The sequence below is a fragment of the Camelina sativa genome, chromosome 17, assembly GCF_030686135.1.
Source record: "Camelina sativa cultivar CO46 ecotype springtype chromosome 17, ASM3068613v1".
Classification (NCBI taxonomy): Eukaryota; Viridiplantae; Streptophyta; class Magnoliopsida; order Brassicales; family Brassicaceae; genus Camelina; species Camelina sativa.
Window position 1 is genome coordinate 35,506,786 of NC_141896.1, and position 19,696 is coordinate 35,526,481.

The window sequence follows — 19,696 nt, forward strand, 5'->3', positions numbered from 1 at the left end:
TATACATATACAACACGGGTTAAAACCTTGAAAACACTACAAAAATCCTATACTTTGAATATTTATATCAAATACATGTAAAATTAATAAAATAACAAATAAATACAATATAAATTTTAAAATTTTAAAATTAAAATATTGTTCTGCGGTGTACCGCGGGTTAAATCTTAGTATAATACAAAAAAAAAGTTCAAAATGACCCAACCAAACTCCTTGAATATACATACTTTTACGTGCTGATGCACATGTTACGTTGTTGCTTCGATTTCTCAACATCTCTTCTTCCGCCGATACAATGGAGAGATGTGTTGTACGTAACGTAGTTCAAGATAGACTATAAGTCATCTGTACATAAGGGTAAAACAATTTAAATGCTTTCTGCTGCAAAACATTGATCAAACAGTCAAATTAAACATGTTTTGATTGAGCAATTTTATAGGTTTTCCATCAGGGTTTAGGAGACAAAGAAAAAGGAAATAAATTAAAGTCTGTCTCCTAATTACTAAAGGAAATAAAGGTCGGTTTCTATACGTCCAACCTCTATATATATAAAACACACACGACATATATTTCAAATCACAAAACTATTCTCTCGAGATCTTTTTCTACATCATAGCCCTTATCTACAACAACAACTAATGTCAACTAGATTGGGAGTAAGCAACTTTTTTTTCATTATCTTCGTCATCTTGCTTTTTGTGGGTGCTTCAGACGCTCTCCGTCCTTGGAAAGTCCCGGTCATCATTCGTGATGGAGTCCAAATAAATTACTATCAAACTGAGGAATATGATCCAATCATGGAGAAGACCGACTCGGCATCTTTTGGTGACCAAATCAACGAGATTGACACCAACTCGGCATACTATGCTTACTTGCATACCAAGCGTCTAAACATCTACGGCGAGGATTGGCTATGGAGGATTGATTTCCTTGTCATTCTTTTTTGTTTCTCTCTATTGTTGACCAATTTATCTTTTAGAGCTTTCTTTTGTATCACAAGCATATGTTCTGCTAGGGTTTCAAAATCTTAATGAAACTCAGATCTGATTGTAATGACTTCATCATTCTTCTGGATTATTCAAATCACTGTTGCTTTAATTTTTTTTTTCTTTTCAATTTCCATTCTTCGAACTATCAACATGTCCAAGAGTTGTGATTTTCTTGTGTAAAACACTTATTTTGTGTATTAAAAATCATTAACCGTAAGTGAAAAATAATAGGAAGATCTTTTCTCCTCTCTATATAGATACTTTTCGTCTTTCGACTCGTAACATGGAATATTAGATATAACATAAAGAGTAGATTTTAATGATAGTGGATTTTAGTGAGATTACAAGAGTATTTTAGTAGTGGGGAAATACGAAATAGTACAGCAGCTACAGCTTCATGCACAAACAATTTATTCTAGAAACCCTTTTAGCTCCCAAGTTCTGGTCCCAAATCTCATGGCACAACGTAACCTGCCACATGAGATCAATTCCATATATTAATAGAGATCATATGATGTTAATTTTTTTTTGATCAAAATCATATGATGTTTTAAACCGCAAATTTTGTGTTTACATACAAAACAATACTAGAATTGGACCCGTGCTAGAGCACGGATTGAAATTTCTTTTGTATATTTTGTAATTTTTATTTAAATTACTACATATACATGTGATTGTTTTATTCGTTTTAAAAGTCTTTTTCTTTTGGGATGAAACATTATGCCATGAAATCATGTTCTGAATATGACTTATATGACTTATGAAATAATATCTATTTTGTAAAATAGTCTAGTAGATTTAGATTTTGATCCGTGGTATATTGCGGGTTAATTTATTTGTTAAAAAAAATTAATTTTTGTTTGTTAATTTTATTTGATTTGTTTAGTTTTTAAAATTATATATTGTATTTTGATTGTTAATTCTATGACTTAACACACAATATACCGCATATTAATTTTAGGACCAAATATGTAACACATGTTTGTCAAAATCATCTTGACCGGAAAAGCCTCTACCAAACAACATTATTCCAAACTTTAATTTAATCTGGGAAATCATATTTCTTAAAATTTCAACCAATGCTCTAGCAAAAAATCATATTTCTTGGAATTTTTTCATATTATAGTGATATATTATTGACCCAGGCTATAACAAATCAAATTTGAGTGTTTATAATTTTAAATTTTTGATCTATCATATATATTTATAATATTTTTTAAAATATCAAATTTAATATTTTAAATACTTCAAATTAAATTATTTAAAAAGTTTATTATAATATAAAAAATTATACAATTCAACAAAAGAAATATATGAAATTGAATTTAAATATTCAAACTTTTACTCGTTATACAGTCAAAATTTTAGTTGAATATATATATTTTTAAGAGATTAATATTATTAAAGCTTGAATATTTTATAGATTGAACAATTTATATTGATTTTAATAGTATAACTTTGAATTATGACTTTATAGTATGATTTCAATGTCTGATAAATCAAAGTTCATGCCCATTCGTATTCAGAATCATTTTGGTCATTTTTTTTACAATATGACTTTGAATCTTTGCCTAGTTTTGTTAGGCAATGTGGTTGAGACATTTTATACATTTTTTATTCATCAGTTGAGCGATATATGTTCGTTTAAAAAAATTCAAATTACATCATATGTAGAAAACATCATGAATTTTATTAACTAAATATATTATATAATAATTTAAAATAATTTAAATATAAAATCAAATAAAAGTGAAAGAAGAATCACATATATTTGTTTTAATTAGGTTGAAAGATTTCCTTATCTTTTAAATGTTACATATAATTGATTTTATATGATACTATAATTAACTAAATGCATATTATCCCTAATTACCAAAAATCAAACTAACCTATATATTATGATACACCTAAATCGTGAATGTCATAAGTCTATAACCAAAAAATCATATATATACCTATTATATAGTCTACAAAAATAAGTCATGTACTTCCCAAATATTAAATAGGGGATTTTTTAAACGCACACAATTTTTTTTAAAAAAAGATCTTTACCGATATTTCTAAGTTCTTTTACTACATTTTTGCAACATATATATAGCTCTTTCTCTAGCGACACCTTCAGTTTTTTTACAAGATAAAAACCGTATTATTAAGAATGAAACTTCTCTATCAGACTTACTTCCGCACTTGGTACCATGAGCTAGAGGCTTCCCACAAAAGGCAGAGACATGAACAACCTTACCCATGTTTATCATTTTTAGCACTGAAGCTGTGATACGGCCACATGCGCAAGGGATGTCCGATCTCTTAACGACTTTGCAGCACGCTGCGGAGGGGTTTACCATTGCGCCTGGACGCTACACGTAGACGGCGCATTCTTTCATCAGACTTTTGATGTCACCTTGGCACGTGCCATGCACTGGAACTAGTTAAAAAAAATCTTACCTAAGCACGCGTCATATTAAAACACTTTCACCAAACATGTTTAAAAATTAAAATAAAAACAAACAACAAACATAACTATTTCTTATACATAACATTACAAAATAAACAATATAAAACTTACAAAATATATATTTTTTTCAAGCCATCATATTTAGCATATGATTTTATTGCATAATGTTTTATCCAAAAAACTTTTTAAAACAATCATATAAATTATATTTATTCTAAATTATAATAGAAATAAAAACAATTTCAACCCGTACTCTACCACGGGTCCAAATATAGTTTAGATTGTATTATCTAACCATATATCTATATTAACATTTTTAAAGTACATTTTGTGTTATGCCCTTTTAGTTTTGTTTATTTAAAAAGTTATTTACAACATTAACCCCTAACAATTTTTCAAAACTAACATTACTCCAGATATTGTTTCCTAAATATTTTACATTTCATTTCAACTAAAAAATAACAGCAATCAATATGAAAATAGAAACTATCATATATTTAACCACACATTCTGTTATGTTTTGAAGATATTCTATATCTGAATATTTCGCAAACAAAGAAAACAACAATTTGATTCCTATTTTGTTTTCCAAAACCTGTGAGCTTTGATTCTTAACGTAAGAAAAACTTCATTTGACATTTATTTAAATATTATAATTAACATATATAAACTTGATAAAATTTTAATTATTACGAATATGTTAAATTAAAAAAGTTTAAAATATTATGTAATGTGGTTGTATAGTAGATGAGTTATAAAGAGAACATGTTGGAATTAATAAAATATTATTAAACTTGTGTTAACACGGATTAAATCCATTTAATTATTTATCAACACTATTAATATTAGAATATTTGACATAAAATCAAGTTGATTTAACTAAAATTGTATAAAATAATTAAATCATTAGGAAAAGTGTGATTTAATCACAGCGTATAAATTACTGATTATGTGTTTAGATCTCTTATTTTTTGTTATAATAATTAAAAATCAAAATAGAATCTCAAAAATTAAACAAAACAAACTAAATATAACAAACTAATGGTCATGAAGTGAATTGCGAGTTAAAAATATAATATAAATATTTAGCCGCACAACAATCGAAAAATTTAGTTATTACTTTATTTAAAAAACATCCAATATTTAATAAATATATACAAAATAAAATATAAATTATAAAAAAAATTATATGCTCGCGGTACATCTAGTAGGTGGAAAGATTCACACAACAGGTTTTATTAGACCAAAGTGTAAAAATTATACTTACTGTACATGAGATTATAGAGCATGAAAGGCATCTTTAACGGTAGATCAGTTGTAATGATATAGAAAAACTAAAATCATTAAATAATAGTCTATACTTAAGAACACACATTCAACAGTTCTTGTATAAGAACAATTTTCAATTACTTAAGAACAGTTATATCCACTGTTCAACATTTTTATTATTTTAAAATTCTTCAGACCACAATATGTCTTGTAGCAATAAAGATGGCTCCGATGGCCCTGAGTATTTTGTTATGTACGTATTTTAACTACGCTTTCAGAAACGGTGGTATATAAAAAAAAAAAACAAAAAAAAAAACAAAAAAATTGTAGAAAAATCATCAAACGAAAATCACACTCTTTCTCCTCTGATCCTTTCTTCTCCTTGCCATTCTTCTGATCCTTCTCCTTCAATTTCTTCTATTATCTCATCCCCGTTCTTTCCTTGAGATAAGGCTCCACTCTATCAGAATGAAATCTCACAAATTGGTTCTGTGATCTACGCCGATTCGCGTCGTCTTCTCCCTGGATCTGAGTTTTGGGTTGAAGTAATTTGATTACCATTCATTCTTGAGCTACCTTCCGCCAATTTCAATGAATTTGTGAAACGAAATCGGAACCTTGAATGCTTCAAACTCCATCCATGTGTAAGTAATCTAATTTCCAGGGATCTCAGTGCGGCTCTCACCTTTGATCAATGTTTTGAAACAAACATTGTGATTTTTTTTGCATGCTCTCAGTTCCGTCAAATTTTACAGGGTTTATGCGTAATTAAAAATTTCATCAAGTCCGCTTCTATGGTTTGCTTGTTGGTGCCTCCGTCAGAATAGTTGTATTTGGTTAAGGAACCATACAGCAGTTTGTAAGCGATGCTATCATCAAGGTTTTCATTTTTGGGGATTGGCAGTTCCAATGAAGTCAATGAATCTGTGGGTGTTTCTGGAAGCAAGCTCAAACCGTCTCTAACTGTGCAAACGGATAAAGATGTCTACAGGCCTGGAGATTCCATATTTGTTACTATTGAGGTGTGTAATTCTCCTGTGAGGGATCATGACAACGGGGCAAATCCCTCGCTTTTGGTTGAGAAGCTTAGTTTTGAGGTTAAAGGACTAGAGAAATTGGACATTCAGTGGTTTTCTACTCAGAAACCATCACCGGGAAGCAAAGGACGTAGAGGTATTCAAGAAGCTTTGTTTTCTTGTTTTGTTTTACTGCAACTGTTATATGTTCTCTCAGTTCATGGATATTATTTACAGTCTTGATGCGTTTGGTAATATTGATATCACAAACATAGACTTGCTGACGACACACTATTAGAAGTAGGGCTGTTTCTAGTTTACTTCTGTGGGCTAACTTGTGAAGATGATCGAGTAACATTGCCTTTGTTTACTTATGTTTTTTAAAAAAGAGATATAGAAATTAGCATTGAAGTTATGCAATTATTCTTGTTATGTTTCGTTTACTTAGAGGATTCTCAGACTTTCGTTTTTCCTTCTTTAGAGACATTATGTATATTGCATTTCAACACGTGATGTTCACTGCAACTACAAGTTTGAGGGAGCTGAAGGATATTATGCTCTTAGCCATTTTACTTGTAATTTTGTATTGATGTGCGTTAATTATATATTTTTCTTGGAGATTTTCAGGTGAACACATCTTCCTAGACAGTTCAACACCATCCTTGATTTCAAATCAACTTCTATCCCCTGGTGCTAAGATGACATGTAACATTGCCTGATTCCTTCTCTAATACTGTATGAATAATAACATATAATATGCTTGATGCTGATGGCACAGGCTTACAGTGTCAACCCTTTAAGCTGACAGATTCTTTGTTTGTAATTTTCATTTACAGTAATGGTTCGAGCTGTACTCCCACAGATTATACCACCTTCTTATAAAGGTGCTACTTTACGTTACCTTTACTACATTAAGAGCACATTATCCGGAAGATGGATGGCATTAGAAAACAGTCAATTTTACAAAGACTCGACAAAAGATTTCATTGAAGTGGTTAGTTTACTTGACTTTCCGTGTTCTCTATAGGTGCTATACGTGCAAGACATTGTGTTTCATTTACGGTTGCTTGAACGCGCTATGTTTTCTATTCCCGTATGTGGAAAACATATAAACTAAATACAAACATTTGTAGCTCTCTTGTGTTGCTACACGTCTCATGGTTCTTACAATAGTGCTAAGTCAGGCGGGATCCTTGGTTTTTAGTTTGCTTGATGCCTAATTAATGATAGAATCACACAACTTTGGATTAGTCGTTTAACATTCTTAGATCATCTAGCTTGTTGTTTCTCTGTGGCGATGCAATGCAGATGCACCAGGGTTTCTGTGCAAAATGTAAAATTGATGCATGAGGTTTAAAGCGTAGCTTAGTCTAGAAGTTGAAGTATGAGTCATTCAAACTACATAGTACGTAGTTTGTTTTCTTTGGCCCATTTATCACTGTAGGGAGTTTAGTAGTTCAGTCAGTTGATTATCACAACTTTTTTATCAAATATAATTGATTCTTCTGGCATCAAAATAATCTTGCTCTACGATTTAATCATGGTTATATGTCAGAGCTGAAAGTCAAATTACATGCCTCCTATGTCCTGATGCTTGATAGAAAATATTAAGTAAATGCATTTGGTGATAGGCCTCTTATTTTTCTGAAGTACAATATATATTCCCCTTTTTCACTTGTGTTTTCTTATTTACTCTTATAATCTTGTTATTACCAACAGGAGACTCGAATACCATTTCAAGTATGGGTAATTCAGAAAAACAATGGGCTGCTATTAGAGGATGATCAAATCGACGGTAAGCTTTTTCTTAAGTTTTGACTGGGAATTTTAAATCAGAAGTCAAACTCTGTTAGAAAACAACTTACAGTATGTCGGAAAGTTTGGTTTCCCCCTTATTTTGACATTAATGGTGCAACCTGATGGGGCTATTAAAATTTTCTCTCAGGGATTGTTCCAACCATTACCATTCAGACAGAAATATATTGGAAAGAGATGGATGGAGACTCAGAATGGGTATGGCTTGCTCACAACTATTGAATTCTACTATTTATCGTTTTTTGTATACTTTTGGCTTTTAGTTGTTTTATACGTATTGGTTTCATTTGTCTGTTGGTCAACAAGAGAACAATGAAGAATAATGTGCTTAATGCAGACTAGAGCAAATGACGCATATGATAGTGGTGAGGATGGATATGACAGTTCACGTGATGAGATCTCATCTGTTTCTTCCTATCCCAACAAAAGCAATTTAAACAGAACGTTTGGCAGTTCATTGTCCTTAAATTCTGGACCGCGATTATCAATGAAAGACACGTCATATGTTGAAGAACGTGTGGGATCATCTCCAAAGATGATGCTTTCTCAGTTATCAGCTGCCGTGGTGTCTTATGATTCCGGAACCGGTTAGTGATTTATTTGCGAGTACATGCCTAAAACAGTATTTTAATGGGGTCACTGAGAACCAGTTCATGTAGCCTCTATGTTGTTTGGTGAAGAGATAAGAAAAGCTGATTTCATTATGATCAGTGTTTGTGTCTTTACAAAAAAAAAAGGCTGGTTTCAAAGTAATGCTGAACACAGTACTGTTCTCAAATAAATAGTTGATGGAAATATGCAATTTCGAAAAATACCCACATCATATATTTTGTTTATCAGCTCTATGATATTCTTGAGGAAGGAAGATATTACTGAAGAATACTTCCTCTTTTTTCCTTTTAGATGCCTCTTCGCCTCATAAATCATCAAATTCTGTGGTTTCGAGCCAACAACCGAAGCAGACAAATGGTGCAGGAGCATCTATGTCACCTGAAGCTGGAGCTAAAGAACCAGTTCCATGTAAACTACTCTTCATTTGTAGTCTTCGCTTGTATGTAGATTCTGCAACTAGCTACTTATCCAGATGCAATCATTTCTTGCAGCAGAAGGATTTACAAGAGGAAGATCTTACAACATTAGAATGGATGATCAAGTCCTTCTTAGGTTTTCCCCGAAGAATGCCGACTCTACTTATTACTTCAGTGATACTGTAATTGGCTGTTTCATCTCTTCCCACATTCGTTTAAAACATTGCCTGCATCTTACCACTGTTTTCATGAATGAATTTTGTTTTTGCAGATAGGTGGAACTCTTACCTTCTTCCATGAAGAAGGAGCCAGAAGATGCCTCGAGGTAAATCCATACAAGACAAACCTTCTGGTGTACATTCTGCTATATTGAGGTCTATTTGGATCTGATGATCCGTATCTTTTTTTAGGTCTCGGTTACTCTAGAAACTTTAGAGACAATAAACAGGAGATTTGTTCATCCATCAAGGAGAAATTCTCCAACGCTTACTAAGGTACAAATGCAGCGTAGTATAATTTGGCGATGGATGTTGTTTCTTTTCTTTTTAAGCTGGATGCTATGTCCTTACAATTGCAATCTTACACTACAACATTTGTTTTTCCTCAAAAGGTACAAAGCGATCACCATGAGGTGGTGGCAGACCTTATTCAAACCAGCTTTCTTTTTTCAATTCCCACGGACGGTCCAATGTCGTTTTCTACACCCCGTGTTTCTGTGCAATGGATTCTTCGGTTTGAGTTCCTAACTACTCCAAAGAATGTGCACTTAAGCAGGTATATTACTCCGAATATCCAAAACGGATTTCTACTGAAAAGATTCATTCTCTGGTTGAGTCTTTTGAAGTGCTCAAGTTGTAAAGTCAGTTTCTGGTTCTGTTTTGTGGTAATTACAGGTACGAACATCCGTTGTTAGTACTGGAGCGGGAAAAAAGCGAATGGGTTCTTCCAATTACTGTACATGCACCGCCACCTCGGGCATCAGGTGCTCAAAACCGTGGAGATAAGCTTTTTGGTTTGGAGCCGTCTTGGATTCGTAGCTGAACCACGCTCTTGGTGAGATATTCATTTTGGTAAATCATTTTTCAAATAGTTTCTGGTATCTCTATATAGAGATCATCTCATGCAATGATTTGTTTTTTTTTTTTTTTTTTTTTTTCTCAATAGTTTTTCAAGCAGAAATTTACCACAAACCTTTTTTTTTTAATTACTAGTTTATTAAAAGACAAATGATATTTTCTGCTTCGGTTTACTGTACTGTATATTTAATTTTCTTTTGCTGTGTTTTGATAAAGATCTTAAATCTTGAATCACAAACTGTTTCCTATTTAATGGTTACTTACAGTAATTTTTCATCAGTTTTGGGAACATAAAGTAACTATGAGAACAAATTGTTAAGTAACATAAAAGTAATGTTAATGTTTGTATTAAGGAACTAGGTTTGAACTTGCGGTACACCGCGGGACTAATTTTTTTTTTTTTTTTTTTCTAAAACATTTAAATATTTTAGTAAATATATGTACATTTGTTTTTGAAATAATTATCATTAATATTAGTTATGTTTTTTTAAAATATTTTATAAGTTAAAAGATTTATACCATTAAAAATTAATAAAATGTATGTACTGAAACGGTTACGGACGTGTATATACTTTCACGAGTTTCATAGGATATATGGTTAATTATTTTGTGAGTTAAAAATCTATAATATATTAAATAAATTTATATTTTTAGCATTAGTTCAATCCCGTAATGTCAGGTCGCTTCTAGAACAGATCTAATGACTTTAACCCGCAAAAAATTATCCTACAAAACCCATGGGAGTATATAGTCTGCACCCATATGTCCCGCTTGAGTTTACAAAATTAGGATATGTGAACATTTTACTAATTCAATTATTCTAGTTTTGTTTTAATGGTGAAAACGTGATAATATGTATTAATCCGCCATGTGAGGTCTGACCAGCAACATATTTAATGAATTTAACCCGCAAAAATATTATTATTTGATTAGGAAGAAATTTTTTTTCAAGTTTAATGAAAGTTATATTTATTTAATTAATTATCAAATTAGTATTTAATGTAAATAGTAGTGGTTCCGATTTTTTTGGAAAGTTAGGATTATGGAGGAATAATTGTTTACAAAAATAGGTAACTATATCATAATTTAATAAATCTTATTAAAAAATATAAATATTTAAAACAATGGCATGATTGTAAATAGGTGGCAACTTCAGCATTTATTTGCTAAATGTACTTGGAAAATGTATATATAGATAATGAGAGCAAATATATACTAATAAAAAAATAGGAGTTATAAGCTTATAAGGCTGTCCACATGAGATTTTAATCCACCAATAAGAATTAGACATATCACTAATTAACATTTTTTCTTAAGATGTTCACATAGTATTTAAAACAAAAATGTTCTCGATAATTATCGAGTGGAAGAAAGCGGGAAATGAGACAAGAAGAAAAAGAATAAGAGTATAACGAATAAACAACGGTGAAAGTAACGATTACAACTATCATGCATGCAAAATTGAAAATGAAGATGACGAGAAGTAAATGAAAAAAATACGAAGACATAAGTGGTGGTGTTCAATTGAATATGAGAAACCAAAATTGGTTCATGATTCTTTTGGATCAAATTTTCTTAACTTAAGTTTTTCTTATTAAAAATAATAAGAGTATAACGAAGAAGCAATTGTGAAAGTAACGATGACAACTACCATACAAAATTGAAAATGAAGATGACGAGAAAGAATATAAATAGTAAATGAAAAACACGAAGACATAAGTGGTGGTGTTCAATTGAATATGAGAAACCAAAACTGGTTCATGATTCTTTTAATCAAATTTTCTTAACTTAAGATTTTCTTATTAAAATTATTATCTAAATAATAACTTAAAATTTTCAGAAGTTAATATTTTATAATTGTCATCAATTATATATAATTTCATCTAAATATATTAAATAAACTCACGTATCTAAATATACTAAATACATTAAATTTTCAGAAGTTCAAAATCAAGTTGTAAGAAAAGTGAAGAGGAAATTACTAATTAGGCACAATCTTGGTAATTTGTTAAATCGGGAACGTAGACCTATTCGTGAAGTTCAAGGCACCGCTCAGTATTTGAATTCCCCTAGTCGGATCCTACAGTATTTACTATAAACTCATAATTATTTATTCGTGATTTTTTTTTCTTTTAACATCCTAGAGACTCTCTAGGAGTAATTTCCAAAAACATCCTAGAGAGTATTAGGAGTAATTTCCAAAAATATAAAATCTAAAATCTCCCAAAAAAATGGATTAGGAGTAATTTCTTTGAAAAGTAATTAAAATAGAAAATGTCCAAAATTGAAAGAGGGAATAAAACCCTAAATCTTTATGACTTGCGTGTCTAGACGTATATCTTTCTCTCCTTCCACTAAGCTTCTCTCTCTCGCGTGTTTCAGATTCCGCTGGCTCAGTCTCTGTCAAATCTCCGATTGCTTTCGCGGTCAAATCGATTCGTGATTCCTGCAAGTTCATCTCCAAGGTATGATACGCATATCTTCTCTTTAGTGTTTCCACAAAAAAAGGGACTCAAATTTGCTTTTGTTTCGATCATCTGAGGTTTGCTTTTTGGTTTGATTCTGTTTGGGGGCAGGCACGGTCACTTAATGGCACCTGGAACCAAAAACAAAAACAGCTTCGCGAGCAGAGATCGTCTTCTTGAGATTGAAAAAGCTGTTCGAAAGTGGTGGGAAGATGAGGATGTTTTCAGGGCTGAATCTCGTGAGAATCCTCCAAAGCCAGGAGAGAAGTTCTTCTCCTCTTTCCCTTTCCCATATATGAATGGTTATCTACACATTGGTCATGCCTTCTCTCTCTCCAAGGTTGATTTTGCTTCTGCTTACCATAGGCTAAGAGGTGCCAACGTGCTTCTTCCTTTTGGTTTCCACTGTACTGGTATGCCAATCAAGGCTTCCGCGGATAAGCTTTCTCGTGAGATCCAACAGTTTGGAAACCCTCCTGTCTTCCCTGCTGATGATAACAATACCAACCAAGCTCCTACAGTTCAGGAGGAGAGCAGTGATGAACCAGCTTTACCGGGTCAGTTCAAGGGAAAGAAGTCTAAGGTGGCTGCGAAATCTGGTGGACAGGTTTATCAGTGGGAGATTATGCGCAGCTTTGGTCTTACTGACAGTGAGATTGCAAGATTCCAAGATCCATATGAATGGTTGTATTACTTTCCCCCTTTGGCTGTTGAAGACCTCAAGGCATATGGTTTGGGCTGTGATTGGAGACGCTCATTCGTGACTACTGATGTTAATCCTTTTTTCGATGCCTTTGTGAGGTGGCAGATGAGGAAGTTGAAATCTATGGGAAAGATTGTCAAAGACCGTAGGTACACAATTTTCTCACCTTTAGATGGCCAGCCTTGTGCTGATCACGACCGTGCTACTGGTGAAGGTGTTCAGCCTCAAGAGTATACTCTCATAAAGATGGAAGTAGTGAAACCATTTCCTCTAAAATTGGGTCCTTTGGAAGGAAAGAGAGTATTTTTGGCTGCAGCTACTTTGAGGCCTGAGACCATGTATGGACAAACAAACGCTTGGGTGCTACCTGATGGGAAATATGGAGCTTATGAAATCAGTGAAACTGACGTATTCATTCTTACTGAGAGATCTGCAATCAACCTTGCCTACCAGAACTTCTCAAAGATCCCTCAGAAGCCTTCCTGCTTGGTTGAGTTGACCGGGTATGACCTGATTGGACTCCCTTTGAAGTCTCCTCTGTCAGTGAACGAGATCATCTATGCTCTCCCCATGTTAACGATTCTGACCAACAAAGGTACTGGTATTGTCACCAGCGTTCCTAGTGATTCCCCTGATGACTACATGGCTTTACGTGATTTAAAAGCAAAGCCTGATCGTCGAGCAAAGTACGGTGTGAAAGACGAGTGGGTACCCTCTGATATCGTACCCGTTATCAACATCCCAGAATTTGGGGATAAGGCTGCCGAAAAGGTTTGCCTGGATCTGAAAATTCAAAGTCCAAATGATAAGGACAAGCTTGCAGAGGCGAAGAGGTTGACTTACCTGAAAGGATTCACCGAAGGAACAATGCTTATTGGAGAGTTTGCTGGTAGGAAAGTTCAAGAAATCAAGCCCATTGTCAAGACAAAGCTCATAGAGTCTGGCGAGGCTATCGTATACAGTGAACCCGAGAAGCCAGTGATGTCAAGATCGGGTGATGAATGTGTTGTGGCTCTTACAGATCAGTGGTACATAGCTTACGGCGAATCAGAATGGAGGAAAATGGCTGAGGAATGCTTATCAAAAATGAATCTCTACTCTGAAGAAACAAGGCATGGCTTCGAGCACACTTTGAGCTGGCTCAATCAGTGGGCTTGCTCACGGTCTTTTGGTTTAGGAACTCGTATTCCCTGGGATGAGCAGTTCCTTGTTGAATCTTTATCTGATTCATCTATTTATATGGCCTATTATACAGTTGCTCATATCTTTCACGATGGAGATATGTATAAAGGCAACAAGTCTTTGATCCGTCCTCAGCAGATGAATGATGAAGTTTGGGATTATCTCTTCTGTGATGGTCCGTACCCAAAATCAACTGATATTCCTTCAGCTGTTTTAAGTAAGATGAAGCAGGAGTTTGACTATTGGTACCCGCTAGATCTTCGTGTTTCAGGAAAGGATCTTATTCAGAATCATTTGACATTTTTCATCTACAACCACACTGCACTAATGGAGAGTCGTAACTGGCCACGTGCCATCAGATGTAATGGTCACATTATGCTCAACTCTGAGAAAATGTCAAAGTCAACTGGAAATTTCAGAACCCTGCGCCAGGCTATCCAGGAATTCTCTGCCAGTGCTACAAGGTTTTCTTTGGCTGATGCTGGTGATGGCCTTGACGATGCAAACTTTGTGTTTGAAACTGCAAATGCTGCAATTTTGAAGCTGACGAAACAGCTCAAATGGATGGAAGAAGATATTCTGGCTGCTGAATCTTCTTTGAGAACGGGACCTCCATCTACATATGCTGATAAAGTGTTTGAAAATGACATAAACATTGCTATCAGGTTGACTGAAAAAGCTTACAAAGATTGTTTGTTTAGGGAGGCACTTAAGAATGGGTTTTACGACTTACAAGCTGCTCGAGATGAGTATAGAATTTCCTGTGGCAGTGACGGAAATATGAACCATGACTTGATACTGAAATTCATGGATGTGCAAACACGCCTCATTGAACCAATCTGTCCCCAGTTTGCAGAATATGTATGGAGGAAACTTTTTAAGAAGGAAGGTTGTGTGGTGGCAGCTGGCTGGCCTACATCAAATGAGCCAGATTTGGTTCTCAAGACTGCTAACAAATATTTGCAAGATTCTATAGTATTAATGAGAAAGCTTCTACAAAAACAGCTCTTGGGTTCCAGGAGGGCTGCTAAGAAAGGTGCTCAAGTAACAGCAGTGCCAGAGAGGAAGTTAAAAGGCCTAGTATATGTGAACGAGCAATTTGATGGATGGAGAGCTCACTGCCTCAATATCATGCAAAGAAAATTTAACCAACAAACCTGTCGTTTTGCCCCTGATGAAGAGATACTTGCAGAACTAAAGGAGATATTACAGAAGGAGCGACCAGAAGAAACATTTGAACATGAACAGTGCATGTCTTTCCTTAAGTTCAAGAAGGACAAGGCTAAATCTATTGGCGCTCAGGCCCTAAATACTCATTCTTCTAGAAGGTTTCGTGTTCCATTATAGTTTACATCAAATTTGAAAATGATACAAAAAAGATATAGCACTGAGCCCATACCCCTCTCTCCCATCATTACATACACTCGTTTGTGTACAGTTCATTGTGTCCTACAATTGTATTTTTGTTTTCTAACACTATACGTACACTTTCATACCAAAGTCACTTTTCACTGACGTTTAACTATTTAATCTTTTTACAAAAGTTATGTTTTATATATAGATAAAAATGAAACTTGGTTACTTAACTCGCCACTACCCATATCTCAGTGTCCAAATGGATTTAATAGTTTTCTTCTTGTATCAAGAGATTGTGTAACGGTCGCCACTACCCATAATCTCAATGTCTAAATTATTACTAATAAAAGGGACAATTTGAGCTTTTAGAGGGATATTGAATTTGGCATTCTAAGGATTTTAGAGTATTCTTAAAATCCTTTGTTATTCAATTGTAACGGTCGCCACTACCCATAATCTCAATGTCTAAATTATTACTAATAAAAGGGACAATTTGAGCTGATGGACAAATACGATTATACAAGCATTATCGGATATCGGTTCTCGAACCGAACAGTTGACCGATAAATAATTCTTCTTCTAACTTCTTTTTCTTTCTAATTATACAAGTATATCTCTCTTTCTTGGTCATTGTTGTTTTACGTTTCCTTTTATATATAGATCTCTTTCTGCTATTCAAAACATAACATTATCATTTGCCAATACAACATTTTAGATTCTTTAAGCAACACTAGGTTGGTACCCGCGCTGCACCGCGGGTTGTTTTTAGATTTTGTATTTTATTATGTGTTTTTGTTTTGTATTTTCTTGAAATAATATTTGTTTTTCTGTTGTTTGGAATCAAATATTATAATGAGAAATTCCTCAAAATACCACATCTTAATTTTTTTTCAAAAATACCAAACTTTAAGTTTTTTCTTCCAAAAATACCACAAACACACAAAAAAAAAATTGAAAATCTAGTATGTAGAATTTATTTTTCTATGTTTGGGTTGATAAATTTAGATTTGGGTATAGTTTTTAGGGGGTAGGATTTAGGGTTTACTTTTAAATATAAAAACTTTAGTATAAGTTTGTGGTATTTTTCGAAAAAATTCATTTTAATGAAATTTTTGGAAAATAAAACTAAAGTGGTATTTTTAGAAAAACCTATTTTAGTGGTATTTATGAGAATTACACTATTATAATTAACAAAGTTTTTTATCATGGTCAATGGTAATTTTTTGTTTTTGTATTTTAGTTATTATTTGTTCCATCATTATTATTTTTTGTTATTCTAATCAAACAATTTTTCTTTTCCTCTAACCAACTTGGGGCTTGTGAGTTATTCTTATTCCAATTTTTCTTTTCCTCTAACCTATTACTTATTCTTATTTCTTTATATTTTTCCATATATTTAACTTGTATTATCTTGTACTTGGTCTTATGGCCCTGCACTTCACTATGATCATTATGGAGATCGCTCCTCTCTTTCTTGCACAGTTTCTAGAAGATCCGGTCAATAAACTCCGTAACTGGACTAAATCATTTTTCTCAAATTCTTGCTCCATCTTTCCCTCTTCCCTCCATGGAGTCGCTCACAACAACTGGAAGGTTTATAAAGTCTCATTAGTTAACCTCTCTCTCCATGGCTCAATCTCTCCGTACCTCTCTAATTGCACAAAACCAAATGACAAACAAAGAAAATAAATCACATTACATATTAGAAGATAACGACCAATATGGTAATCCAAAGCCTCTGGCATTAATGTTACCATATAAAACGAGCACCATACCACCAAATACAAAATTCCCAAGGTCATCGACCAATTCTCTTATCATCTGAAATCTCAACACCACCAACACAAGCACATTTGATGCTTTTGCATTTTACAACCAAAATAAAAAACCTTTAAAACCAGAAACAAACGGGTTACATGACAAAGCTCAATCTACTAATTTCATCCAGTTGCTAAAAAGACAATGGAATTAGCGAATCGGGTAAAAAAAATTAGAAAAATGAGTAGTCTACACAAGCCGTATTCAATTGAATCTCTTAATTTTACGAAACAGAAGAGGGAAATTAGCTTGTGGATCCAAGCAAAACCACATAACATCGCCAAAAAACACGCTAGAGTCTCAAGCAAAACCTCATCGGCAAAGCAAATCAAGGCAGAGGAAATTAGATCATGCAAAGAGCAAACCCTCCCAGTCTATAATCACGCAAGCTTGAAATCTTCAACATGTCAACATGAGTATTTGAAATAACAGTTTGTTAAAAAAAGTATTTGAAACAACAAAAGAAACATGGCCACAAAAAACCATGTTAACGGCAAGAACAAGGCAAAGGAAAAGCTGTGTTGATGGCAAGCACACGACAACGGAAAAGTCGTGTTATTAGTGATACCGGACCTCGTCCGAACCACTTTCGCTAGAGAAATTGATCGATACAAACAATAAGACATTCCACCTAGACAAAAAAAGATGACATGTATTAATTGTTATAATTATATAGGTTGTTGTTTTTAACTGATGTGTCAACATCAGCTTCAATGTTGAGGCTGAGGTGTCAACACTGGAGAGAAACACCCTTCTACTTTTATTGTATTGATACCTTCGCATATTATATTATTCAATTAAACATATCCATGTTCATTTTGTGCTTATTGAAAGGAACAATATAAATAACAAGCCGATAAGTAAAAAACAATAATAAAAAGTTCGTAAAGAGACACTCTCTTGCTTTGTTTCTTCAACTCCACAACGCAGAACAATCGGTGGGCTTAAAAGAAACCAGCAGTGACGAAGAATCATAACTCACCCAAAAATTATTCTGTGCCCTATTCCCAAAGATAGCTTCTTGTGTCGCACTACCACATAAAATAGCCAAACAAAACAGTCCTCCTCCCCCCGATTCCACATACATATTGTACTTTTCCAAGACAAGATCCGCACCGCCAGAAAAATGCATTGTGATCACCGGAAATATCTCTATGGTGTCCGAATTGTAGCACAACCAGTTATTGCCGCTCGTGTCAACTACTCGATCCGCTTTCACAACTTTTTCCACTGCCTCTCTTACAAGGTTACAGTAGCTCTCAGGCAAAAACGTGTAAGTGGTTCCAGAGTCTATCACCATGTTCCCTTCCAACGCATGAAACGGTGTCCCCAATGTTTCAATGCGGGTGTCCCCAACGCTGACCGCGTCTAGGTTTAGGTAATAGAAACCGGGTTTTGCTGTGGTCACAAACATAGTGGTTGATACAACACCATCTCCTGCTATAATAGCATTCCCTCCAAAGTTGATCTTACTAGTTCCTTTACCAGAGAAGCAGTAAGAGATGAAACCTGGGTACTCCCCTCCCATCTGAGTGACGAGCGATAAAGGTCCCCAGGCTAGACCAACAATGCCCGAAGAACTCGGTCTTTTAATCCCTGAGCTATTGTGGCTACAACCAATAATGGTTTGAGGCATCACAAAGGGTTCCCCTGATGTTGAATGGATCGTGACTGTCTCGGTTGCTAAGGTTCCCTTGGTATAGCTTCCGTCTAAGTAGACAAGATCGTAAGGGCAAGAGTGGTCATTGCATCTTTTCTCTTTGAAGGTTGAGGATTTCGAAGGGTCGAATATGGGAGCGTATTGGTCGTAACAGTTAGTACAAGGCAAACATTGTGTCCATACGAGTTCGCTTCCTGTGTCTAAGACAGCTTCGATCTCGAAAGGAGGAGTACCTATCTGTAGTTTCATTAGATACTCGAATTCATCAAAGACGGTGTTAGCGTAAGGTGATCCGAGCTGAGTATCAGAGCTGACTCGAGAAGAAGATGCATTGGAGCGACGCTGGATCAAGTCGATGGTGAAGCCGTGAGGTGATGAGGCTGTGGTGGTAAAGATAAAACATATTATTATGATTTGAAGAAAGAGAGAGATCATCGTAGTTGCAAGAGACATATGATCGAAGAACTGTTTTTTTTTTTTTTTTTTTTTTTGGGGGTTTTGAGACACAGTGCAATGTTAAGCATTGATGCGCATATATTTATCCCTTTGATCTTGATGATGCTGTGATTCGTCGTCTACCAAGTCGGTAACATCTGATTTGACTTCCATTTCCATTTGTGAAGATTGTAGTTAATATTTTCTCCTAACGGTAATCTGTGAATCGTCTTCTAATTGAAAGCTTTTTATTTCCGGTGGACTCTAGGATATATGTCGACTTACCAGATGCGGAAAACAGGTCAAAGATACTGAAAATATTTCTAACTCCAGAAAATCTTGAATCTGGTTTCCAGTTCGACAAACTTGCAAAGGAAACTGAAGGTTATTCTGGTAGTGATCTGAAGGCTGGTATCCGTTTTTATTTAT

General features: G+C 34.1%; 2 protein-coding genes and 2 pseudogenes across 7 annotated transcripts; 3 read left to right on the forward strand and 1 right to left on the reverse strand.

Moving 5' to 3' along the window:
• The first annotated feature begins 592 nt into the window (after positions 1-592).
• LOC104757396 (uncharacterized) lies at positions 593-1,177 on the forward strand. The gene has a single exon (XM_010480134.2). The coding sequence runs from the start codon at positions 639-641 to the stop codon at positions 1,029-1,031; it is 393 nt and encodes a 130-aa protein (XP_010478436.2). The 5' UTR covers positions 593-638; the 3' UTR covers positions 1,032-1,177.
• A 3,748-nt stretch (positions 1,178-4,925) lies between these two features.
• LOC104742546 (uncharacterized) lies at positions 4,926-9,886 on the forward strand. 4 transcript variants are annotated; one of them, XM_087496243.1, is made up of 13 exons: positions 4,926-5,357; positions 5,469-5,886; positions 6,357-6,434; positions 6,566-6,723; positions 7,449-7,524; positions 7,675-7,742; positions 7,882-8,131; positions 8,448-8,564; positions 8,648-8,754; positions 8,844-8,897; positions 8,983-9,066; positions 9,183-9,346; positions 9,466-9,886. In XM_087496243.1, the coding sequence occupies exons 2-13, from the start codon at positions 5,580-5,582 to the stop codon at positions 9,611-9,613; spliced, it is 1,611 nt and encodes a 536-aa protein (XP_087352369.1). In that variant the 5' UTR covers positions 4,926-5,357; positions 5,469-5,579; the 3' UTR covers positions 9,614-9,886. The 4 variants fall into 4 exon arrangements, 2 of the variants coding, with proteins under 2 accessions (XP_087352369.1, XP_087352370.1); XR_015587326.1 differs by having other exon boundaries at positions 4,947-5,357; positions 8,651-8,754; XR_015587327.1 differs by having other exon boundaries at positions 4,962-5,357; positions 5,451-5,886; positions 8,651-8,754.
• A 2,087-nt stretch (positions 9,887-11,973) lies between these two features.
• Positions 11,974-15,523, forward strand: LOC104757395 (leucine--tRNA ligase, cytoplasmic pseudogene; annotated as a pseudogene). Its single transcript, XR_015587328.1, has 2 exons — positions 11,974-12,113; positions 12,225-15,523. The product of XR_015587328.1 is annotated as a leucine--tRNA ligase, cytoplasmic pseudogene (transcript).
• Positions 15,524-17,936: 2,413 nt separating this feature from the next.
• LOC104757394 (aspartic proteinase CDR1 pseudogene) lies at positions 17,937-19,336 on the reverse strand (annotated as a pseudogene). The gene has a single exon (XR_015587713.1). The product of XR_015587713.1 is annotated as an aspartic proteinase CDR1 pseudogene (transcript).
• Between the last annotated feature and the right edge of the window lie 360 nt (positions 19,337-19,696).